General features: G+C 38.8%; 2 protein-coding genes across 3 annotated transcripts in view; both read left to right on the top strand.

Moving 5' to 3' along the window:
• The window catches only part of LOC133558260 (translational activator of cytochrome c oxidase 1), a 14,224-nt gene extending 11,642 nt beyond the window's left edge, over nucleotides 1-2,582 (top strand). For both annotated transcript variants that reach the window (XM_061909496.1, XM_061909497.1), the window contains one exon: nucleotides 2,267-2,582. In XM_061909496.1, the coding sequence (XP_061765480.1) occupies nucleotides 2,267-2,476 (210 nt within the window). In that variant the 3' untranslated portion in view covers nucleotides 2,477-2,582. The remainder of the gene's footprint in view (nucleotides 1-2,266) is intronic.
• Nucleotides 2,583-4,216: 1,634 nt separating this feature from the next.
• kcnh6b (potassium voltage-gated channel, subfamily H (eag-related), member 6b) lies at nucleotides 4,217-25,650 on the top strand. Its single transcript, XM_061909491.1, has 12 exons — nucleotides 4,217-4,323; nucleotides 4,385-4,536; nucleotides 4,898-5,323; nucleotides 10,274-10,667; nucleotides 17,581-17,780; nucleotides 17,850-18,102; nucleotides 19,667-19,860; nucleotides 19,937-20,036; nucleotides 20,100-20,595; nucleotides 21,542-21,731; nucleotides 21,803-24,809; nucleotides 24,878-25,650. Exons 2-11 carry the CDS (start codon nucleotides 4,393-4,395, stop codon nucleotides 22,007-22,009), a joined length of 2,604 nt encoding a protein of 867 aa, XP_061765475.1. The 5' UTR covers nucleotides 4,217-4,323; nucleotides 4,385-4,392; the 3' UTR covers nucleotides 22,010-24,809; nucleotides 24,878-25,650.
• The last annotated feature ends 1,561 nt before the right edge of the window (nucleotides 25,651-27,211 follow it).

Raw genomic sequence — 27,211 nt, 5'->3', positions numbered from 1 at the left:
AGACATTTCTGCCAAACTGTAAAGTTTGTGTAAAAATGTTCCTAGTTGCAACAATATGAAAAAAAAACCAGATTGAAAAACTTTCCAGAAATAATTAATTTGTTATACGAGTTTCCCAGTCATAAGAAGGACTGCCACAACAAATGTATACACGATTTGGAAGAGTGTTTAGCTGTGGTGGCAATATTGTCAGCTGCTACACAGCATCCTGCAGCTGACAGCTTGGTGTTACTGGCTTAAATTTTTAATGGGAACATAGGTCTTCTAAAAATGATGAGCTGAAAAGCACTATTGTTAAAGGTTGATTATTTTTAAGTTGCTACTGATGTTTAGAATGTCCTCTTAAAACAGGGACTTTATTTTATATTTTGTTCTTTTGTGTTTTTGTTATTCCCTGAGGATTTCAGCATAACTAAAGGTTTGTTTTAAAGAAGATTATACTTTAATATTCTTATTGTTTCAAGGCTTTTTAAAATTTTTATGTGCATTTATCATGCATTAAAATTAAACCAGAACTGTACAGTATCTCATGTTAAGTATTGTTTCAATTAAACAACTTGACACGCTTATTTGGGTGTGACTTTGTCAAAATTCACGTTCCGGTTATCACGATACATATTGTATATCAGGATTCAGCCAAAATATATTGGAATATGAGTTTTGGTCCATATTCCATCCATCCATCCGTTTTCTACCACTTATTCCCTTCGCGGTCGCGGGGGGTGCTGGAGCCTATCTCAGCTACATACGAGCGGAAGGCAGTGTACAACCGGGACAAGTCGCCACCTCATCGCAGGGCCAACACAGATAGACAAACAACATTCACACTCACACCAGCATAATATACACATGTATGTGTAATATGTGTGTTATATATATGTAACATATGTATGTAATGATTAGTTTGACTGAAACAATAATATTGATTATTGGATTACATCCAAGATTGTTTTTTTTTACCAATGTATACAAAAAAATATATATTCTTTAAATTATAAACACAGTGACAGTGGAAACATTATTTTTTACAATAATTAGAATGATATCAGGAATATAGAGATTTTTAATGTCATAAAATTAAATTTTTAAAAGTACATAATAGAGACATGAATATTATCAACAACAATATCAATATTAGTTATAATTTCAGCATAGCAGTGATTAAAAATACCTCATTGACATTATCATTAGACATTTATAAAAATTAAAAAAAGAAAGAAAAGTAGTGTCACAGTGGCTTACACTTGCATCGCATCTCATAAGCTTGACAACACACTGTGTCCAATATTTTCAAAAAGATAAAATAAGTTATCTTTTTTTTGGTTCGTTTAATAGTTAAAACAAATTTACATTATTTCAATCAGTTGATAAAACATTGTCCAAAACAATTATAAAAGTTTTTTTTTTTTTTTTAAACCTACTACTCTCCTTGCATGTCAGCAGACTGGGGTAGATCCTGCTGAAATCCTATGTAGTGAATGAATACAGATTCGTTCGGAAAAATATCATTTTTGAATCGAGAATCGAATCGAATCGAATCGAAAAAATCGATGAATTATCGAATCGTGACCCAAGAATCGATATTGAATCGAATCGTGGGACACCCAAAGATTCACAGCCCTAATATATATATATATACATTTAAATTTATTTTATTTTATATTGTATCATAAAGAGAAAAGTTTGAGTGGGGAAAGGAGGGGCAGGTGTTTTCCAAAGTTACAAAATGTTTTAGATGTATTTTTCACCATTTTTTAATCAAAAATAAATTATGTGATTTATAATAAAAGATTTCTACTTTGAAGAAATTAATTCATCACGGTCATTTCAGGAACCAATTAACCGGGATAAACGAGTGATTACTTTTTGGATTATTTCCTGCATGTTTTAGGTAGAAAATGGATGGATGGATGTATTGTATTTTATACATATTCAATTATTAATTATTTGAAAAACCTCAATATAATTTTGTAAATATTTTTTAAATGTTTTTTATTTGATATTACATCACTTTCTTCCCCAAAAAAGTTGACAAAATGTTGACGGTTTTTTCCACTATTTAAAAAAAAAATTATATAAATGAGCTCTCCATACCACAAGTACACGTTTATGGGCATTCTTCTTTAAAACAACCAATAGGGGCGCTCAACTCAAGGCTATTTAGACTGACTGCAGAGTGGCTTTTTATGGCGCCCTCTTGTGGCTAAATAAGATAACCAAAACAGCTTTCAGTAACAATAACAGTCTTTTATGTGTTTTTCTCCAGTTTATATGTGACACTGCTGACCTGTGGAAGGTACGGACCTCATTACAGAAGTTAGGGATGCAGGTGACGTCCATGGTTTCCGAGTTTGTTCCTCGCACCCTCTTGTCTCTGGACGAGGAGCAGCTGGAGGCGGCTTCCACGCTCATAGAGGCCCTCAGTGATGTTCCAGATGTGGTTCGCATTTGGGATAATATCCAAGTTCCAAGCTGAGAGATATTAAAGACACTGTAGGAAACGGGCACACAAAAAGAACTGGAGTGTAATTAAGGAAACCATCAAGATATGCAATAAACACACCAATTTGCTGCCATTATGACCCATCTGGCCTTCTGTGTTTTTGTAAAAACATACATTTCCCCTTTTTTTGGTGGAAAATAAAACTATTCAAACAATAGTAGTGGTTTTAATAGGAAAGAAAATTACTTAAACTGATGGCAAAAAAAGTGTTCAAATACAAATAACCAGAATGCTGCTTATAGTAGGCACCTGCAAACCTCCGTCCAAGGCCAATTAATCCTAAATTGGATCAGCACCACATTATACACCTGCATAAATGATCATTTCATGCATTTGTCTGAATTTTTATGAAAATAAATGTTATTTCATGTAAACATGGGAAATCTCTTCATTTTGTAATGTTTAGGCTAGTGCTTCGCAATCATTTTCTGTTATGCCGCAGTAGGAAGAAGAACATATTTTGTGCCCCCCTCCTCCCCCCCCCCCCCCGCCCCCCCATTCTCCACTGCGACTATAAATAGCATCATTTGTCTATAAAATTGTTAAGTACACTTCTGCATAACATTGAATCCCTATCAACATTAAAGAAAACAACACACCAGTCTTCATGTCTCACCGTAGTCAAAGTATATATATATATATATATATATATATATATATATATATAAATACAAAGGCCCTGAGTAGTCCAAGGTTCAATCCCGGGCTCGGGATCTTTCTGTGTGGACTTTGCATGTCCTCCCTGTGACTACGAGGGTTCCCTCCGGGTACTCCGGCTTCCTCCCACTTCCAAAGACATGCACCTGGGGATAGGTTAATTGGCAACACTAAATTGGCACTAGTGTGTGAGTGTGAATGTTGTCTATCTGTGTTGGCCCTGCGATGAGGTGGCGACTTGTCCAGGGTGTACACCTCCTTCCGCCCGATTGTAGCTGAGATAGGCACCAGCGCCCCCCGTGGCCCCAAAAGGGAATAAGCAGTAGTAAATGGATGGATATATATGTTCCCCGAGGTCACACAGATCTATAGAAGGGCACTAGATAGAGGCCTTCGCTGACCTCCATCAGGGCGAATTAGTTATTTGGATCAACAAACAGCATTGTATATTTTCATATTTAATAATTTCCTGTATTTTTCTAAACTTTGGCAATATGATTCATGAGTGATTGCTTGAGAAATTAAATAAAACGTGGAAAAATAACTTGTCTTGCTAAACCTCCATCTAAATACATCATTATCTTCCAATTCCTCTGTGCGCACCCTTCAATGGTTCCATCAATGGAAATACCATTCCAAAGAAAGTATGTTAAAACCGTGTGAAATCCATCTGGAATAAAAAGGTAATCAATCGTCGAGGTAATAACTCGATTGTAGTAATAAAGATGGCTGAAGGTCACAGCAGAAGGCCACATTTAGCCAATGCGGTTACAGGTCATTAGCCATCATATTGTAGTGTCAATAAGAGCACCACAGTTCGCATGCATCATGTTGAGCACTTCCGATACATTTTGGTTGTCCTTTTGAACCACTGTGTGCCAAATGTGCGAGTGACATCAACATTTAAATCTTGGACCCATTTAAAAATACCACAGGCATTAGTCCAGCATGTAAAACCCTGCAGCCTAATTTTTTTTTTGTTTATCAGTCATTGATTTCCATCCCCCTCACTTCCAGCGGGATACAACATGACATTGATCGGTTTTCCAGTGTTGATGAAGTGGACATGTGAGGCAGAGAGGACGCGACACAGATTGTTAAAGTGACCTATGGAAGCGATGAGGGGCTCTTAGTTTTCCAGCAGTGAAGACTCACTCCACCAGGTACGTTTGATACTTTCTAGGAAACTTTCTGGTTACGAGATTTGTGCTCCCTTCCCCTTAGTTTATTCCATGTCTGACTCGGACCCGATGAAGTGTGGGGCTGCAGCAAGCAGGGGCCCCGAATGCCGATCGCCTACGACCCCGAGGATGGAGCTGCTGAGCCCTTCCAAAGTGAAGGAGTGTTCGCAGAACGTCACAGAAAAGGTGACACAGGTACGTCGGTGCGAGACTAATTTAGTGCATGGAAACGTACTTGTGTGGATATTTGCTAGGGGAAAAATCTGTTTGTTTCTGTGGCGGTGGATGTTGCTCTTCCGGGGGAATGAGCCAATTGACAGTAGCCTGGAGGGGCTCGGCGTTCTCCATCAATACCTCTCTGGGTTGGATCTTCTACATGTCGAGCTGTTCAGAAACATATTAGGTTAAAGAGAAGCACCAGAATGCGTCTATAATTTAGGCACTGGCGCCAAAATGGACTTGTGGGGTGGTAGAATCAGAAGACATTCCACAAAGGTCTCCTGGTTTTATGTCGTGTAAAGAATAATGTGATCTGACTCCTTTCTTTCCGCTTTAGGTTCTGTCCTTGGAGTCCGACGTGCTCCCGGAGTACAAACTTGAAGTTCCAGAGACAAAATGGTGGATCCTGCTTCACTACAGCCCCTTCAAGGCCTTCTGGGACTGGATCATTCTCCTCCTGGTCCTCTACACGGCCGTCTTTACACCGTACTCGGCGGCGTTCCTCTTGGATGAGCACAGCCACGTGCGCCAGAGGGTCTGCGGCTACACGTGCAACCCGCTGAATGTGGCCGACCTGCTGGTGGACGTGCTGTTCATCGTGGATATTGTCATCAACCTGCGCACCACCTACGTGGATCACAACGACGAGGTGGTGACGCAGCCCAGCCGCATCGCCAAGCATTACATCAAAGGGTGGTTCCCGATCGATCTGTTTGCCGCCATCCCCTTCGATCTGCTCATTTTCAGGTCCGGTTCTGATGAGGTAAGATCTGCAGGTCCTCACAAAAGTGAGTACAGCCCTCACGATTAATCTCGTTAAAGAGGAACTGCACTTTTTTTGGAATTTTGCCTATCGTTCAAAATTATTATGAGAGACAAGAGCACATTTTTTTTTTTTTAGGATTCTAAGGATGATAAAAAATGAAGCCTTCAAGACCCACCATCAACATTTTATACACACATTGCAAGTATGTACAAACCCAGTTTCCATATGAGTTGGGAAATTGTGTTAGATGTAAATATAAACGGAATACAAATATTTGCGGATCATTTTCAACCCATATTCAGTTGAATATGCTACAAAGACAACATATTTGATGTGCAAACTTATAAACGTTTTTTTTTTGCAAATGATCATTAACTTTAGAATTTGATGCCAGCAACACGTGACAAAGAAGTTGGGAGAGGTGGCAATAAATACTGATAAAGTTGAGGAATGCTCATCAAACACTTATTTGGAACCTCCCACAGGTGTGCAGGCTAGTTGGGATCAGGTGTTTTTATACCCATGACTGGGTATAAAAACAGCTTCCCAAAAAATGCTCAGTCTTTCACAAGAAAGTATGGGGCGAGGTACACCCTTTTGTCCACAACTGCGTGAGAAAATAGTCAAACAATTAAAGAACAACGTTTCTCAAAGTTCAATTGCAAGAAATTTAGAAATTTCAACATCTACGGTCCATAATATCATCAAAAGGTTCAGCGAATCTGGAAAATCACTCCACGTAAACGGCTTGGCCGGAAACAAACATTGAACGACCGTGACCTTTGATCCCTCAGACGGCACTGTATCAAAAACCGACATCAATCTCTAAAGGATATCACCACATGGGCTCAGGAACAATTCAGAAAACCACTGTTATTAAATACAGTTTGTCGCTACATGTGTAAGTGCAAGTCTGAGCTCTACTTTGCAACGCAAAAGCCATTTATCAACAACATCCAGAAACACCACCGGCTTCTCTGGGCCCGAGATCATCTAAGATGGACTGATGCAAAGTGGAAAAGTATTCTATGGTCTGACGAGTCCACATTTCAAATTGTTTTTGGAAATATTCGACATCGTGTCATCCGGACCAAAGGGGAAGCGAACCATCCAGACTGTTATCAACGCAAAGTTCAAAAGCCAGCATCTGTGATGGTATGGGGGTGCATGAGTGCCCAAGGCATGGTAATTTACACATCTGTGAAGGCACAATTAATCCTGAAAGGTACATACAGGTTTTGGAACAACATATGCTGCCATCTAAGCAGCGTCTTTTTCATGGAGGCCTCTGCTTATTTCAGCAAGAGAATGCCAAGCCACATTCAGCATGTGTTACAACAGCGTGGCTTCGAAAAAAAAGAGTGCGGGTACCTTCCTGGTCCGCCTGCAGTCCAGACCTGTCCCCCATCGAAAATGTGTGGCGCATTATGAAGTGTGAAATACGACAGCGGACACCTCGGACTGTTGAACGACTGAAGCTCTACATAAAACAAGATTGGGAAAGAATTCCACTTTCAAAGCTTCAACAATTAGTTTCCTCAGTTCCCAAACGTTTATTGAGTGTTGTTAAAAGAAAAGGTGATGTAACACAGTGGTGAACATGCCCTTTTCCAACTACTTTGGCACGTGTTGAAGACATGAAATTCTAAGTTAATTATTATTTACAAAAAAAAATAAAAATTAATGAGTTTGAACATCAAAAATCTTGTCTTTGTAGTGCATTCAACTGAATATGGGTTGAAAAGGATTTGCAAATAATTGTATTCCGTTTTTATTTACATCTAACACAATTTCCCAACTCATATGGAAATGGGGTTTGTACATAATGTAGTAACATACACTTTTATAAAAATAGGTGCAACATTTACCAGATTTTGGTCATTTTAAGCATTAAGCAATTCCTACTTCCGGAAACAAATGCATGTGTGTTGTAATCATGACAGACTTGGTAATAGACTATATTAAAACAAATGAGGAATCACAACCTTATCTTTTTAAAGCTGCATATAAGGAGGATAACCTGCTGCACTACGAAGCGAGCACTACAGAAGGGTGAATTGTTGAAGCGGACGAAAGAGTGAGGTCGCCGTGACTTGGTCACGGTGTAAACGTGGAACTTGGAACGGAGCTATGCCGACGTAAATAGAGTGCTTACAGAAAATAAACCAGAAAAAAACATTCCAGTTCAGCTGGACCAAACGAACCACTGTCCATCCAGTGAGTCACTGGGGATAGGTTGATTGGCAACACTAAATTGGCCCTAGTGTGTGAATGTGAGTGTGAATGCTGTCCGTCTATCTGTGTTGGCCCTGCGATGAGGTGGCGACTTGTCCAGGGTGTACCCCGCCTTCCGCCCGATTGTAGCTGAGATAGGCGCCAGCGCCCCCCGCGACCCCAAAAGGGAATAAGCGGTAGAAAATGGATGGATGGATGGATATGATACACACAGCACATCATGCTGGTTTTTATGATCACAGTACATATGCTCTCAAGCTGGCTATGTACAAACAAAATATGAAATAATAATTTACAGATACTGTAAACTGATAGTCCATGTTTTTCAGCAAGTACAGATTGGTGCCCTATCGCATTGTGCCGTGCATTATTACATTTTAAGGCGATTTGGGTGCTGACATAGCTAGCTTTCGGCTAATATCGTAGCATGTCGAAGTGTTACGACGCTCTTACAATAATGTTGCTACAGCTTGGTTATTATACAGGCTATGGAACGTAAATTAAGTATTGTTAGCGGTTTTTGGATGCCTTTTTTAAGTAATTTAGAGGTAGAATGGATTGCTCCCATTAGTTACATTGCCAGCCACCTAGAAGTAGCAGATTAATACAAATTAGAATGCAAAAAAAACAACAAAAAAACACTTGGATCTTTTTGTCTCTCATGATTGTGAGAAATAGGCAACATTTAAAAAGTGCAGTTCTTCTTTAAGAGGCAACTAAATAGTTGAAAAAACAAGTCAGCCTAAATTATGTCCTTGGTGTGGATATTTAGTGTGAGTTTCATTGTCATCTAGTAGAGATGGATCCGTTATCGGTCGGACTGATATTTAGTATTGTGATGTATATCGGCATCAGTCTTTTTTTTTTTTTACTACAACATAACTACATCAGCAGATACAATATACACATATGTATTAAGTATCAAACATTTTATTATTAAAGTAGATCTTAATAACCACTGCTCAAGCACCCACCCTTTTGCCCTGCATGAGGAAAGTCACTTTATTTTAGAAAGAAGAATTACTTTCATTGCCAGTAATTCTCCCAAAATATATTTGATAACTTACAAGGCATTTATTTGAGTTCTTGTGGGAATTATTTTCCAGTTTGGTTAGCTGTGCTTGCAGCCACAATGGTTGCCGGTACAATACATCGCCAAAGCTTACCTGTCAAAGCGTCCATTTTTTGCCCGGAATTACAGTTATTGTCCTTCTTTCCTGGCATCTTCCAGGTCCCCTTTTGTTTTTGTTTTCGCTCGACACCCAGAGCTGATAAAAGTAACACGGCGAGTTTCATGTTCCGTGATTCAAACAAATAGCAACACGACAGAGATGGATGGACATGAAGACGACAGGAAATATGTCTCTCCAAAAATCAAAACTCTTTGTAAATATCCTAATAAATTAGAGACGTATTATCTAAGTAAAGAAGAGCATGCGGCAGCTCACACATTCTCCTACTTTCTGCAACATCAGGAAAGAGGACAATGTCAGGCAGCTTGAAAAATGTGTAAATTATAAGCGATGTGAAAGAAACCAAAATTATTTGCAATATTTCAGGGTTCCTCACGAGGAAACCTTACAATGTATTCAATCCATGAACTGTTTTAAAATTGTATCACATTGAGTAGCCGGCGAGTTATTATGATGTAGAAACTGTCACGCCCATAAGATCATGTTTTGTTTTTGTCATGTTTGGTTATTTTTTGGACACTTGTTTCCTGCTTTGGCACTTCCTTGTTTTCTTTGTTTCCATAGCAACTCATTAGTTTCCACCTTTTCTCCAAGTCACGCCCCGGTCCTCAGTTCTCACACCTGTTAATCATTATCATAGCTATTATTTAAGCCACAGTTGCCAAGTGTTCAGTCTGGCAACTTTACATATCCCTCATCTACCTTCAGGCCATGCTACTCTGTTTACTAAGCTGTCCATGCCACATAAGTTTTTGTTATTTATGCCACAGTGCAAGTTTTCGTTTCATGTCTATAGTTTTGCAGCCTTTGTGCTAGTCTTTTGTTTTTTCATTAGCAAAGTTTGTTCCCCGCCATTGTGCGCGCCCTTTGTTTGCCTTTTTTTAGTATTTAAATAAACATGTACTCACATTCACGTCTCGCTCATGCCAACTATCTTTGCATCGTGGAAACAATCCAAGTCCAAGTCCAAGTCTGACAGAAACATCCCATATGTTTTACCAATTTTCCCAGGAGATTTCCTATATTTTGAGATGCAGATGTTAATTTTCCTTTTAAACACACTTTTGACAAATTCCCTTATGAATTAACAACAACATTTGCGCTGCATGAAACATTACTTGGCTACTGGTGTGATGTTTCTTAAAACATATTGTTAAAAAAACAACTTACAGCATCATCTAGCTTTGTTTGCTTTTTTTATTTTCATTTGTCTTTACTGCAAATGAATATCAGATCCAAATTGTTATCAGCCTCCTTGACTACTAATAATCGGTATCGAAACATATTGGTCGATCTCTATTGTCTAGCAGTGCCTTAATCCTTTTGGACATAGAATTTGCCAGAACTGCACAGGTTGTTACTGGAATCCTCTCACAAGCTGCACACTGACTACTCTAAAGGGGCACCCAAGTTTAGTTCCTATAGCATTGTCACTTGAGAGGACTTCCTGGAGTGAAATACTGAACGAAATGTTAGGGGTGTGTTCACTTATCATCCACTTCATGTTTTCTCTTCACAGATGGCCACCTTAACGAGTTTGCTCAAAACGGCTCGCTTGCTACGTCTAGTCCGTGTGGCGAGGAAGCTCGACCGCTACTCGGAATACGGCGCTGCCGTCCTCTTCTTGCTGATGTGTACTTTTGTCCTCATCGCCCACTGGCTGGCCTGCATCTGGTATGCCATCGGCTACGTGGAGAGGCCCTATACAGAGACAGGGTGGCTGGACAACTTGGCCGAACAACTGGGCAAAACGTACGACGACAACGACTCCAGCTCGGGTCCGTCGGTCAAAGACAAGTACGTGACTGCGCTCTACTTCACCTTGAGCAGTTTGACAAGCGTCGGGTTTGGAAATGTCTCTCCGAACACCAACTCTGAGAAGATCTTCTCTATCTGTGTCATGGTCATTGGCTGTGAGTACATAACTCTTTTTAACCCCTAACTCAAGCCCATTCATTTGTCCATGTCAGCTACCCCGAAATATTTATTATTAATAACAATAAATAAACAACAATACACTTATTTTCCACTTTAAACAAGACAATATTTTTACAACTACTTTGGCCTTCACACACATGAATTATATTTTTGGTGATTTTCTTTTCTATAAAAGGCCAATACAGTTTACATAACTCAAAAGATAGTTTTTACACTCACACATTTCAAAGAGTATTTATTTAATTTAATTATTGGGGTCAAATTATGGATCAATGATTGGCAGCAATAATTTCATTTAGTGTTTTTTTTTTTTTTTTTAAATAACTCACACTTGAAGTCCTGACGACAAAAAATGTCAGATTCCCCAAAAAGTGGTGTCAAAAATGTAACATAATAATGATAAATACATTTTCTTATTTTGCACTTTAAACAAACGGATCTTTGGCCTTAAATATATAGATTTCAAACATGAACAATATTTTTTGTCATTTCCATTTCTTTCAAAAGCCAATATTGTTTACATAACTCCAACAATAATTTCTACAAACATACACTTCACAGGGTATTTCCTTAATGTAATTATTAGGTCCTAATATATGGGTAAATTTTTAGAAGCATGACTGATTTTCATGCATTTATTTTGTCAGGTTTTAGATTCTCTTTTTTTTAATAGCTCACACTGAGCTCTTTATTACAAACTAGGGTTGCAAAGGGTGCATGTCAAAGACATGCACCTGGGGATAGGTTGATTGGCAACACTAAATTGGCCCTAGTGTGTGAATGTGACTGTGAATGTTGTCTGTCTATCTGTGTTGGCCCTGTGATGAGGTGGCAAGTTTTCCAGGGTGTACCCCGCCTTCCGCTCGATTGTAGCTGAGATAGGTAACCGGCGCACCCCGCGACCACAAAAGTGAATAAGAGGTAGAAATGGATGGATGGGTTGCAAAGGGGGGGAAAGTTTCAGGAAATTTACCACGGGAAGTTAAGCTCTGGAAGTTTGGAAATTTTAACAATTTTTTTGATTATTCAAAGTTGGACACTGTCCGTCTTGTTCTGTAGAATAAGATAAGAAGCTTGTAAATCACTAATGCAATGCCGCACACAGCCATAAATAGTCAGCTAAACAATTGGAGGAGTCTTTAAAAATATTTTACTGATGGAAAAATGAAAAGAAATAGAATTGATGGATAAATTAACACTCAATCAGCATGCTAAATCAAACTATAACCTACATTCTTGTATGACAACAGAATGGCTAGCAGAACAGAAGGCAGAGGAAACTACACTTTCTGATTTAGTATTTGCTAGTTGAACTTTACAGATGACAAAAAAGGTCAATTCGGATCGCATAGCATAAATGAATGGGAATGAACATAGAGAAAATTAGCATCACGTCTAACAGAGAAATATTTTCGGTTCATTATTAGACTGTGGTGGTACATAAACCTAGCTAGCTAGAGATATTGGCCCCAAAATGATTTAACATGTACAGGAACAGCTAGCTAGTTTGAGTGGAAGTCTGCTAAAGTAGTATTTAGTAATACAGTAACAAGCAATTACTCCCTTATTAAACTTAAATACCATCCATCCATCCTCTACCGCTTATTCCCTTTTGGGGTCGCGGGGGGCGCTGGCGCCTATCTCAGCTACAATCGGGCGGAAGGCGGGGTATACCCTGGACAAGTCGCCACCTCATCGCAGGGCCAACACAGATAGACAGACAACATTCACACTCACATTCACACACTAGGGCCAATTTAGTGTTGCCAATCAACCTATCCCCAGGTGCATGTCTTTGGAGATGGGAGGAAGCCAGAGTACCCATGGGAACCCACGCATTCACGGGGAGAACATGCAAACTCCACACAGAAAGATCCCGAGCCTGGATTTGAACCCAGGACTGCAGGAACTTCGTATTGTGAGGCAGACGCACTAACCCCTTTCCCACCGTGAAGCCCATAGATCAAATATATCAAAACTTACCTGACTGGATGAAGTCCTTGGGCTCAAATACTAGTGTGGCCTCAATAGCCCTGTTGTAGTGTGTAGCATGCTGGGAATTATCTGCGCATGTGATGGAAAAATGGTAATTGGTAAATAGGTTGTACTTGTATAGCGCTTTTCTACCCCTTTTTAAGGAGCCCAAAGCGCTTTGACAGTATTTCCACATTCCCCCACACACATTCACACACTGACGGCGGGAGCTGCCATGCAAGGCGCTGACCAGGACCCATCAGGAGCAAGGGTGAAGTGTCTTGCCCAAGGACACAACAGACATGACTAGGATGGTAGAAGGTGGGGATTGAACCAGTAACGCTCAGCTTGCTGGCACAGCCACTCTACCAACTTCGCCACGCTGTCCAGAAGAATGTACTGCACATGTGATGGAGGAATGCACTGTGCAGGGTTGATATCAACTGAATTTGCATTAAGTCGGGTTGTTTTAGCTAATAGTTATGCTGCAAGATCTAGCATGTTGCATTCAATGTTTATTCCCATCGATTCCCGTTAATTCCCATATATTCCCGTTAATTCCCTTGGAAAGTTTCCAACTTTGAATATTTCTGGAATTTTGCAACCCTATGACAAACAATGTCAGATCCCTAAAAAGTGCTGTCAAAAGTATTACATAACAATAAATAAAAAACATATTTTCTTATTTTCCACTTTAAAGAAACTATTATTTTTTTACCTCAAATACAAACCCTGTTTCCATATGAGTTGGGAAATTGTGTTAGATGTAAATATAAACAGAATACAATGATTTGCAAATCCTTTTCAACCCATATTCAGTTGAAAATGCTACAAACACAACATATTTGATGTTCAAACTCATAAACTTAGTTTTTTTTTTGCAAATAATAATTAACTTAGAATGTCATGGCTGCAACACGAGCCAAAGTAGTTGGGAAAGGGCATGTTCACCACTGTGTTACATCACCTTTTCTTTTACCAACACTCAATAAATGTTTGGGAACTGAGGAAACTTATTGTTGAAGCTTTGTAAGTGGAATTCTTTCCCATTCTTGTTTTATGTAAAGCTTCAGTCGTTCAACAGTCCGGGGTGTCCGCTGTCGTATTTTACGATTCATAATGCGACATTTTCGATGGGAGACAGGTCTGGACTGCTGGCGGGCCAGGAAAGTACCTGCACTCTTTTTTTACAAAGCCACACTGTTGTAACACGTGCTGAATGTGGGTTGGCATTGTCTTGCTGAAATAAGCAGGGGCGTCCATGAAAAAGACGGCGCTTAGATGGCAGCAATTGTTTGAAAACCTGTATGTACCTTTCAGCATTAATTGTGCCTTCACAGATGTGTAAGTTACCCATGCCTTGGGCACTCATGCACCCCCATACCATCACAGATGCTGGCTTTTGAACTTTGCGTCGATAACAGTCTGGATGGTTCGCTTCCCCTTTGGTCCGGATGACACAATGTCGAAAATTTCCAAAAACAATTTGAAATGTGGACTCGTTAGACCACAGAACACTTTTCCACTTTGCATCAGTCCATCTTAGATGATCTCAGGCCCAGAGAAGCTGGCGGCGTTTCTGGATGTTGTTGATAAATGGCTTTTGCGTTGCAAAGTAGAGCTTTAACTTGCACTTACAGATGTAGCGACAAACTGTATTTAATAACAGTGGTTTTCTGAAGTGTTCCTGAGCCTATGTGGTGATATCCTTGAGAGATTGATGTCGGTTTTTGATACAGTGCCGTCTGAGGGATCGAAGGTCACGGTCATTCAATGTTGGTTTCCGGCCATCTCGCTTACATGGAGTGATTTGTCCAGATTCTCTGAACCTTTTGATGATATTATGGACCGTAGATGTTGAAATCCCTAAATTTCTTGCAACTGCACTTTGACAAACGTTGTTCTTAAACTGTTTGACTATTTGCTCACGCAGTTGTGGACAAAGGGGTGCACCTCTCCCCATCCTTTCTTGTGAAAGACTGAGCATTTTTTGGGAAGCTGTTTTTATACCCAATCATGGCACCCACCTGTTCCCAGTTAGCCTGCACACCTGTGGGAGGTTCCAAATAAGTGTTTGATGAGCATTCCTCAACTTTATCAGTATTTATTGCCACCTTTCCAAATTTTTTGTCACGTGTTGCTGGCATCAAATTCTAAAGTTAATGATTATTTGCAAAAAAAAAAAAAAAGATTATCAGTTTGAACATCAAATATGTTGTCTTTGTAGCATATTCAACTGAATGTGGGTTGAAAATGATTTGCAAATCATTGTATTCCGTTTATATTTACATGTAACACAATTTCCCAACTCATATGGAAACGGGGTTTGTATAAAGATATCAAACATGAATTACATTTTGGTATTTTTTTTTTGTTTAAAGGTCAATATAGTTTACAAAACTCCAAAAACAGTTTCCACAAACATACATTTCCAAGAGTATTTACTTAACGTTATTATTAGGCCTATTAGTCAATGATTGATTTTCATGCATTTATTTTTCTAGGGATAGATTTTTTTTTAATAACTCACATTTGTGATCCTGATGACAAAAGATGTCAGCTTCCCAAAAACCGCTGTAAAGATATATGAATATTTTAATTTCAATTCAAACGAGTCAATCTTTTAAATACATCTAATTAATCCTTAATACTTCTGAGGATTGGGGATATAAGAGCCAGAAAGCTTATGAAATGTCAGTTTTTTTCACACTTTTTTAAATTCAAAATCAATATCAACACATTATTGTCAGTTAGGGCTGCAGCTACTAATTGTTTATAGCTTTTTTTATTGAACAAAGCTTTGATTCATATTAATTGAAGCAATTGATGAATTGCAGACCGCATGGAGTGTCCAGAACTACAGTTTCCGCATTCTGCTGCAATAGAGCGCACATGAGAGCGGTGGTGTGTGGGTGATGTGATATGTATGGCGGCTAACAGTGGAGCGTTTTTTTTAAACTACTGGTTTTATTAATGCACACATGTTAAAAGTGCAATTCCAATGTTGATGATTTGCATTTATTAGAAAAAAAGAATGAAGGTTATGACAAGCAGAAAATGTGTAGTTTATTTAAACTATTTTCCCTGAAAGAAACATTTAGGCTATAAATTGCTTTTAATCAGGTTACTTGACTAATCAAAACTAACTATTTGACAGATTACTTGATTACTGAAGTAATCATTAGCTGCATTCATTATTTCAGTAGCAAGGCAATCTTGCAGAAAACAGTAAAACATGGAATTTTGCTGCATGTTTTGAATGGGGAAAAATAGCACCATCAGATGGATAAACCTAAGAACAAAAATTTGAAAACCTGTTGACCAAATTGAAATATTGTGTAGATTGCATGAGTTTGTGATACAATAAATGCGAGATTAAAAAAAAATTGCATATCTATTGGGACACTTTTGGTTGCTCAGAACAAATGTGTCACTTTTTGTGAAGTTACCAAATGTGTACCATTTTGTCTTGGAAATAAAACGTAAATGTACCTGGAATTTATTAAAAGGAAAATGCACTGTCTTTGGAATTTTGCCTATTGTTCACAATCATTATGAAAGACAAAGACACAGGTCTTTTTTTATTTTATTGAGATTTTTAAGATGATAAAAACGCTTGGATGTAGCAGCTAATAATCTTACATATATCATCGTATGGAATAAAACTTACTTCACCAATTTTTTATTTCTTTATTTTGATTGTGATTACTTGTGGAGTATATTGTGAATACATTGAGAACAGGAAGTGAACAAAAGTTTTAGCAACTGTTATGTAAAAGAAAAGGGATAGGATTAAATCAGCTCTGCTTCTTTCTACTCCTTTTCGAACATGTTGAAAAGAGAAACTGGAAATTGTGATGTATCATGTTGTATGCTTGCATGTTCGAAATAAACTCCAACTCAAACTCAATGGGAGTCACCGTTGTAGCCCTCAGAGCCGTCTAAGACAACTTCATAACCTTACATCAAAGTTTCATATACACACTGCAAGTCTATATTTAATGTAGTAACAGACATGTTCATAACAATATGTAATATCCATCCATCCATTTTCTACCGCTCACAGGGGGTCGTTGGAGCCTATCTCAGCTGCATTCGGGCGGAAGGCGGGGTACACCCTGGCCAAGTCGCCGCCTGATCGTAGGGCACAATATGTAATATGTACAATATATTTACGGAGGATGAACTGCTGCTTCTAGAATTGAGCTTGAAGAAGGGGATGAAACATTAGAGCAGACAGCAGCCGATAGAGTGAGACGAAAGTGACTCAAAGCTCCAAATTTGGACTTTGGAGACAAGTTATTTCAGCATAAATAGTGTGCTTACCCTAAATAAACCAGAAAAAACATCCCCGGCATACACTGTCTGGCTAGCTGTGTACAAACAAAACATAAAATGTGGGCTAATACTTACTTAATATTACTTACACACACTGCAATATGATTGTTCACGTTTTTCAGTCAGTACAAATGGGTGTCTTTTCACATTGTGTTGTGCATTACAAACTCAAACATGTTCCGTGTTGTCGTAGGAGCTATCTTATCTCTTGCCATACCTAGCTTTAACAGCGAATACTGTAGCACACCGATGTGTTAGTACGCTACAAAAAAAGAGTTCCTCAGTGTTCGCTCTTATAATAACAATGTTCCTACAGCTTCATTATTATGGAGGTTACGGAACATAAATGAAAAATTTTTGACGTTTTTTTAATCCTTTTTCTAAAGTGATTTAGAGGTAGAATTGATTGCGCCCATTAGCTGCATTGCTGGCTACCTAGAACGAGTCGATTGTTAGACTAAAAAAATACCCTTTTTGTTTTCTTGTCTCTCCCAAGGATTGTGAACGATAGGCAAAATTCCCAAAAAAATGCAGTTTCCCTTGATGTGTTTTTATGAACCGATTATTCTCTCTCAGCTCTCATGTATGCCAGCATATTCGGGAATGTGTCCGCCATCATCCAGCGGCTGTACTCCGGTACAACTCGCTACCACACTCAGATGCTACGTGTCAAAGAGTTCATCCGATTCCACCAAATCCCATTCAGCCTGCGCCAGCGCCTGGAGGAATACTTCCAGCACGCGTGGTCCTACACTAATGGCATTGACATGAACGCAGTAAGTTAGTCATCCATCTCCTTTTCATTCATTTGATTTTCATTTAGAACTTTGTCATCACCATTTCAGGTCTTGAAGGGATTCCCAGGATCCCTGCAAGCGGATATCTGTTTGCATTTAAACAGATCTTTGCTGCAGACTTGCAAGGCTTTCCGTGGAGGTAGTCAAGCTTGTCTGCGGGTCTTGGCGATGAGGTTTAAGATGGTCCACGCCCCTCCGGGTGATAGCCTCATCCACTACGGTGACATTCTGGACTCCCTCTTCTTCATCTCCCGTGGTTCCATCCAGGTTATTAGGGATGACGTGGTAGTTGCCATACTAGGTAAAGGTTCAACTAGCATATCTGATACACACATACAATCGTTTTTAAATGGCTACAGAGTGTTAATTAGAGCTTTGATGTTCATAAACGAATCAAGTAATTTAAACGGCTGATTTAGGTGCGGCATGTGCATGCCACACGACTAGCCTTGAAAATTAGTTGGATTAACTTTTTTTTCCATAAAACATATTAAGAAAAATACATGAAATATCATACATACATATATATATATATATATATATATATATATATATATATATATATATATATATATATATATATATATATATATGTATATATATATATATATATACATATGAAATATCATATATCTATATCTTTGTGTGTGTATATCCATCCATCCATCCATCCATCCATTTTCTACCGCTTCCGCTTATTCCCCTTTGGGGTCGCGGGGGGCGCTGGTGCCTAGCTCAGCTACAATCGGGCGGAAGGAGGTGTAAACCCTGGACAAGTCGCCACCTCATCGCAGGGCCAACATAGATAGACAGACAACATTCACACTCACATTCACACACTAGCGCCAATTTAGTGTTGCCAATCAACATATCACCAGGTGCATGTCTTTGGAAGTGGGAGGAAGCCACCGGAGGGAACCCACGCATTCACGGGAAGGACATGCAAACAGAAAGAAAGATTCCGAGCCCGGGATTGAACCTTGACTACTCAAGACCTTCGTATTGTGAGGCAGACGCACTAACCCCTCCACCGTGAAGCCGTGTGTGTAGTACATATATATATATATATATATATATATATATATATATATGTATATATATATATATATATATATATATATATATATATATGTAGTACTTATAGGTTAGTACAATTTTGTATTTACATTTTTATGCTATATTTTTTTATTCTAGCTTTAGTTATATTTTTTTAAATAAATATATACATTTTATTCTTATTATTTGTTTATTTTTTCCATATCATGAAAACGCTCTCGTGCTAAAACGGTTTTTAGGTGAGAGAGAATGCAAAATAGCAATTTCACTCTTCAGTTTCTCTGTAAACTTGTTGGCTAAATATTTGAAGTATGATTGTATGGCGTATATCTGCATAACTCAGAAGTAAAACGTTAATTGTAAGCATTAAGTTACCTTCAGGTTGACTGTACTGCAGTTGATTGTAACGGAGAACAAAACCGCCAATCAGGAAACAAGTTGACCGAAGAAGGCGGAAATAAATCTTACGTGTCATAAAGCGACTGGCAACAAACTTTAAGTGAGGCGGACTTCGGGGAATTAGGTTGTGACAAATACCAAATTATTTCTAGAATATTTTGTACGAGTCTTACTTCAATTGTGTTGGCAAGAAATTGTCCCCGCAACAGACTGTAGTTACTAAATAAGCAAACAGCTAGCATAGCTCTTCTTTTGAATTTTCAGCAGTGTGAGTGTCCTGTGGCCCTTTTCTGTCATCTACGGGTCAATCTGGGTGCTACGTTAAATCTGATAAACAAATTATAGTGTTTAATTGTATGACAAGCTTAACCAAAAATACTTTACGTGATGGAAAATAAACTGTTTTACAGAGAAGAATGACATCTTTGGTGAGCCAATCCAACTTTACGATGAGCCAGGGAAGTCCAATTCGGATGTACGCACCATCACTTATTGTGACCTGCATCGCATCATGAGGGATGACCTGCTGGAGGTTCTGGATATGTACCCGGGCTTTGCAGACAACTTCTGGAGCAACCTAGAGTTAACCTTTGACCTCAGAGATGTCGGTTTGGAATATATTGTAACGCCTCTGGCCAGTTTTAATGAATTGGCTGTGGATTTTGATTTGTGTTCAACAGCCGGAGCAACCACCGCCAATACTAATTGATGATTCAGACAACTACGATTACCACCACAACCCAAGACACAGTATTCATATGGACTGCAGAATCAGGCCAGGTGAGTTGTACACAATTTTGCCTATCAAATCAAATAGAAACTGACATTTTTATTTGGAGACAGATGGAATGGCTCATGAAGATTCCTACCCAGCCTGCCGCCATCATCACTCCCCTCCTCAAGCCCTTTGGGAAGACCCATGTAGTTGCAGTTCCCCATGTTCCCACTCCAGTGAGGATTTGACTAAACCGGTTGCTCAAGGCAGGAAAGCAGAGTCGTACCCACCAGAAGAAGGCAGGCGGGACTTTGTCCCTCCATCTGAAGTGCAGCTGCGACCACCTGGTGGCGCCACAATTGACCAAAGTCGTCGAGGTAACATGCGAGTGCCCACTGTCAATCTAAACACTGGAATTACAATTTGTTGTGTTCTTTCCTCCCCAGCTTTAAATGTGCCTGAAATGTTTAGCTATTGGAAAACAGAGCAACAGCCTCAAAAGATCAACAGTCGTGCCTGGAGGTCCTCTTCAGTTCGGAATTCGTACCACCCGTCACCCTTCATAGACGAACGACCCACCGAGCTTGAATCCCGACTTGAAGTTTTACAATTGCAGCTCAACAGGTGATTTTAAAATGTAGTATTCTCCTTCTTAATATGAAAGATAAACATTTTCAAAAGATAAAGTGAAAGTAGAACAAAAAAAGTGCACGGTACGATCGGATGGGGATTCATATGGCCCGAGTTCTAATTAACGCTATGCAGCCATTTAAAAATGGTAGTATTGTGTATCGGATATACTCGTTGAGTCACACATCATCCCTAATAACCTAGATGGAACCATGGAAAAAGAGCTGGTCTAGGATGTTGTATGTATGTATGTATGTATGTGTGTGTATATATATATATATATATATATATATATATAGGTGTGGGAAAAATCACAAGACTACTTCATCATCAGAGATGAAGTAGTCTTGTGATTTTTCCCTCACCTACATATTGCGCTCTACCACGAACAAATGGCAAAAATTTTAGTTTTACACCGATTCAATGCATTTCATATTGTTTACTTAAGTTTTGTGGTGTGCTTTTAATGTAGCTTTGTTGTTTTCTTTTTCATCTCATTAATTTATTTTGAACACCAAAAAAAATCAATCTCTCTGATACAATATTGTCATCTGAAATAAATAAAAGAAATATTCAAAGGAAATATGGAAAAAAAAAAACATGGTTTTGTCTGAAAAGGAGCAGGAAGAAGCATAAGCTTATAATGTCCTGCACCATCACTCATATATAATAATAATAATAACAACTATGTAATCTGATATTTTTAATCAACAATACAATACATGATTCCCTTTAAATAACAATTGTTGATATATAATTACAGGATGCATATCATACATCACATATTACATCCACATAAACACACAAAAATAAACCCACTCATCATTTCATTAAATGTAGTTTGTTTACTTTAAGTATAGCAGCCCATTTAGTCCGCAAACAAGTGGAATGCTGCTGGTCTCTGCACATTACTGACAGAATTCTCTGCCGACATCCTCAGATTAGAGACGCGCATGACGGCCGACATCAACGTCATCCTCCAACTCTTACAAAGGCAGATTGGTCCCGTGCCTCCTGCTTACAGCGCCGTGTCTACCCGAAACCATCCAACTGACTCAACGGGCCTGTACGGAAGTCACAAGACGTACCCAATGGCCTCCATTCAGATGGACAACCGAGCACCCAATCAGGTATAAACAATATCAAGAGGAATCTTTTAAGATTCATGCGCATCATTAAATGTTGTCATGTGTGACTTTAGAACTCCGCCCACTCAGACCTGAAATCCAGGAAGAAATCAGAAGAGTCCCTTTCCAGCGGTATCCACGTGACTCCTGAGACAGAAACCCATCCAGGATTAAACCCGCAAAGGCTTCGTTACCCCTCAATGCCCGACAACCTGGACATCAGCTCAGGACAGTCTGACATACAGAAACATCTCTCAGACCCGCTACTTCCTGTCCTCTAACAGGAAGCAACGGCATTCAAGGCATTCATTGTGACTTTTAGAAGACCCATCAAATAGTGACCGCTTATTGATGGATGCGCAAGATCCCTTTCTGTCGAACCCTTTTACCAACACAACAACAACCAGTGAAGCAAACATCTTTCTAGAACATCTTGGTACTTCCTGTTGGTGTTTCAAATAAAAGCAACCGTACAACCACGACACATGTTACTTGCATTCAAAGTAACACTCAAGAATGTATAGGTGTGTTTAGTTTTTTTATGTTGAGACATGTGAAACATGTATTTAAACCTGTTTTTAGACAGATCATCACACCTAAAATGAGGTTTAAACGACTTTTTAGCTGTCAAACAAATGGTTGGTGATAACAAATTCTGTTTTTGTCTATGAAAACATTAATTATGGCTAAGGTATAGTGTTTCAAGTTTTCGTTCGTTTTAACAGTTTTTCTATTCAGAAGGCAATACGAGGGTAAAATCTGGCCATGGGAGCTTTAAGAACAGAAAATCTCTGAAATAAGGGGGAATATCTACATTTTAAGACGGGACCATTTCGGGGTGGGGGCAAAGTGTCTCATTGTTTTTTCACTAGAAAAGCACTAGAAGGGCTGCATCTTGCTTTGGGGACTAACTAGGTTTTTAAATAGAAAATGTCCTCTAAGATCGGGGTCAAAATACTTACATAACAAGAGATACTTTTTAGGGAGGCTCGTTCTGTCCAATTCATTGTTTTTCTTCCGTTGTTGACACCTAAGAAGACTGCCATCCATTTTCTACCGCTTATTCCCTTTTGGGGTCGCGGGGGGCGCTGGCGTCTATCTCAGCTACAATCGGGTGGAAGGCGGGGTACACCCTGGACAAGTCTCCTAAGAAGACTGGAAAATCAGAAATTAGACATTAGGTTCTGCAGCCCAGCTTGAAAAATTGCTTTAACACCTGTTTTAGGTGGATCATCACACCTCAGATGAGGGTTAAAATATATTTTTAGCTATTTAACAGGCTTGATACTGAATTCTGGCCCAGGAAAATTTGTCATGTTTTTGTTCATGTGAACAGTTTTAAAGGTATTGGATTGTTTTTTTCATTACAAACATACTAGAAGGGCAATATCTGGCCTTGGGAACTAAATAGGCTTGAACTGAAAATCCCCTCTCAAATTAGGCTCGTTTTGTCCAATTTTGTGTTTTTCTTCCATTGTTGACACCTAAGAAGACTGTAAAATCATAAATTAGACATTATGTCCTGCAGTCCAGCTTGAAAATGGCTTTAAGGCTTGTTTTAGGTGGATCATCACACTTCAGATGAGGGTTGAAATACATTTTTAGCAATTTAACAGGCCTGATACTAAATATTGCTCATGATTTTCTTCGTGTGAACAATTCTAAAGGTATTGCATTGTTTTGTTCATTAGGAATTTACAAGAAGGACAATATCTGGCCTTGAGAACTAGATAGTCTTGAACAGAAAATCCCCTCTGAAATGAGGGTGAATATATACTTACATTTTAAGAGGGGACAATTTCAAGACGGGTGAATGCTGTCCAATTTAGTGTCTTTGTTTAGGCTGTTGACTTTTACATTGAAATTGGGGTCTACTATCCAGTTCAAAACCTATTTTCCGGCAGACGATCACACCTAAAATAAGGTTCAAATGACAATTTCAGCAATTGAACTGTTCTGGTTCTGAATTGCGACTATAGATTATCCTTCATGTTTTTGTTCGTTTGAATAGTTTTTCCCATTACAAATGCACTAGGAGGGCAAACTCTGGCCTTGTGATTCCCAGAAATTGCTTACCCTTGTTTTTTTTTTATACAGAAAACCCGCAATGAAATAAAGGGGAATACTTAAATTTTAAAAAGGCACAATTTCAAGGGAACGAATGCTCTGCAATTCAGGGTTTTTGTTCAGACTACCATGTTGATGCCTAAGAAAACCTGGGGAATCATCAGGATTGACAATAGGGTCTACAGACCAGCTCGACAAGGCTTTAAACCTGATTTGGGGCTGATCAGACATTTTTATCTATTAATCAGGCCTGGTGCTAAATTGTGGCTGACGAATAACTGTTACATTTTTGTGCGTTTGAACAGCTCTGAGAGTGCTGCATTGCTTTTTAATTACAAAGGCAAATCTGGCCAAAATCCTAATTAAAATAAGGGTCGATATACATGCATTTTCAGAGGGGACAATTTTCAGAGGGGCTAGTACTGTAAGATTTCACATTTTTGTTCAGGCTACTATTGCTGACACCTAAGAACACTGTGGAATTATTCAATTTGACATTAGGGTCTGCAATCTGGCCCAGAAATACATTTTGAGAGATTATTATGTGTGTTTTATATGTTTTTACGGTTTTGGGGTGTTAAACTGGTTTTAGGGACTCCAGGACCGGATCCCACTCTCAATGCGAACTATGCATGAAAGACAATGCTAGTGAGGAGGTCTGCTGGACTTTATTGAATTCCCCCTACACACTATAGACCTGAATAGGGTCCTCTATGGCCCGCGGCAACGCTGCATATCCCAGTTTACATTTGCCCCTATACTGCATATACCGTATATTCCATGCATATAATAGAGTCATATTGTTTATACTACTGTATTTTCCCTATGCATGCTTCAGTAGAGCAGGACTGGGTGTGGTACATCTTCCAAATAATATTGAAATGAAGTGAGCCATGTCAACATAAACCCAGTATGTGCATTTGTCAGCTTGTCATCCAACTCCCTTCCTCTTTTCCATAAATACCTGCATGGCAGACGCAGCCATGCCCACACCAGTTAAATCAGCAGCAACAGGTACAGTAGGAGTTCAATGAACCTTCTTCTTCTTCAGAGCTTCTTCTAATTGTTCTGTGCTGATGCAGGTGTCAGCGGTACGATGACCAACAACTCTTCCTTCGCCACCGCCACCTTTCCAAATTACATGAACTCAAGTGGTGTTGAGTATTGTGCAGGCATGTCGGCAGGCATGTACATTTGGGTGGTCGCTTCGATGATATGCAGCACAGTTGGCCTTCCGGCATCACTCTTCATCCTAAGGGATATGTTCAAGGCGCATGTGAGGGATGGAAGTCCTTTCAGGTCCCACCATCTTTTTGTGCTGAACCTGTCATCCATGGACACTATCTTCTTAGCGTTCATTCCCACAACTGTGATAAATCACACCTTCTACAACCTAGAAATACTGGCGTCATTTGGAGACTCCCTATATGCCTTTAACATATGCGGAAGACCCCTCATTATGGCGTGCATCTGCATGGACTGCTACCTGGCGGTGGTTCACCCGATCTTCTACCGGAACATGAGCCTGACTCCAAAGGTGCTGTGGGTGGTGGTTGTTTGGGCTGTGACTATCTCTTACGGCGTCCTCTTCTACACACACAGGAAGTTGTACTTTAGCTTCATTTCTATGATTTGCTTCATAGTGGCCATGATCATCATCGGGTACTGTGACTCCTTTATCCTTTATTCCCTGTTAGCGACCAGCGGCAGCAGAGGCCTCCACCCACAAAAGCAGAGAGCCATTTACACGCTGGTCAGCAGCTTAGTGATGGCGGCCATCTCCTACCTGCCTCCTCTGCTTCTCTATGTGATTGCCCTCAGCCTGGTACAGAATGAGCGAGTCTTTATATGCATCGTTGGGATTCCCAGCACCATTTCTTCAACAATGGGTTCTGCAGTCATGCCCATTCTCCATTTATATAATATTGGCAGATTAAACTGTCACATCTTAAGTTGCTAACAGGTTGTTTTTGTGTTCGTTGTTTTGTTTATAGATGAAACTGACTGTAAAAAATGTTTTTCTTAAATCGTCCTGCACATTGATTAAATACCTAATAAATATTTTGTAATATTTGCAAATTAGACTGTCACAGCTATAGATGCAAACAGATATTGTTTTTTAAATAAATGGACTGTAAAGCCTTGTTTTTGACAAGTGTCCTGCACATATATTTAATAAGTATGATATAATATTGGCAAATAAAGCGGTCACTATTTTAGATGCTAGCAGGTTTTTATCCAGACATAATTAACTGGAAATTATTATTTTTTTATTAAAGCATCTTGCACATAGATTAAATGTTTAAAACATTTGAAAACTGTATTTAATTTACTTATATTGGTGGAAAATAGCATTTGTTGCCTGTCAGTACTAACTACAATGATAATTTCACAATACATATATTAATAAAAACATTTTTTTTGTTTTTTTATGTGTTATTCCTTAATTTCTTTTCTCTAAAAATATTAGTACCTCAACCCAGTCTGCTTACCATTTTTTTGTTCAATTACTGTAACATAAATAATTGTCAAGTGGCTATATTTTATGTATTTGCTAATAGACTAAAGACTCACTCATGTTACTTTAAAAGGGATGATTGCAACCTTAAGTGTCGTAAGCATTATATCCCACCCTTTTCTGGCTTTGAGCACGTAAACAATGCCTCCTGTAGTTATGTACATGTGCGATTTAGCGGAGTTTAGCAGCTAATGTTAGCTATCATTGAATGTACAGTATATTCTGTCATAACAATATGACTGCAAATTGTTAGTTACTTCCCTTGGATTGATTTTATGCATGTGCAGGTGTGTACGTGACATCTGTTAATCAATAAAATGTGTACTTTTTCTTTGTTTTAGAATTAACCATTTATGCTTGTGTAAAGGTTCTCGGGGTGTTTTTTTTTTTTAATAGAAAGGCAGTAGACCATGGGTACATGACTGAGATGTTTTAGTTGGGAAATCTCCTCTGAAATGAGCTTCAATATGCCTACATTTTAAGAGGGAACACTTTTCACAAGTACAAGTGCTGTCCAATTGAGCATTTTTGTTCAGGCTGCCATTGTTGACACCTTAAAACAGTGGTTCTCAAACTTTTTTCAGTGACGTACCCCCTGTGAATTTTTTTTTAATTCAAGTACCCCCTAATCAAAGCAAAGCATTTTTGGTTGAAATAAAGAAGTAAAATACAGCACTATGTCATCAGTTTCTGATTCATTAAATTGTATAACAGTGCAAAATATTGCTCATTTGTAGTGGTCTTTCTTGAACTATTTAGAAAAAAAGATGTAAAAATAACTAAAAACTTGTTGAAAAATAAACAAGTGATTCAATTATAAATAAATATTTCTACACATAGAAGTAATCATCAACTTAAAGTGCCCTCTTTGGGGATTGTAATAGAGATTCATCTGGAT

Source organism: Nerophis ophidion, linkage group LG08, assembly GCF_033978795.1.
Source record: "Nerophis ophidion isolate RoL-2023_Sa linkage group LG08, RoL_Noph_v1.0, whole genome shotgun sequence".
Lineage (NCBI taxonomy): Eukaryota > Metazoa > Chordata > Actinopteri > Syngnathiformes > Syngnathidae > Nerophis > Nerophis ophidion.
Note: the sequence above shows the minus strand (reverse complement) of the source record. Positions and strands in the feature narration are given on the sequence as shown.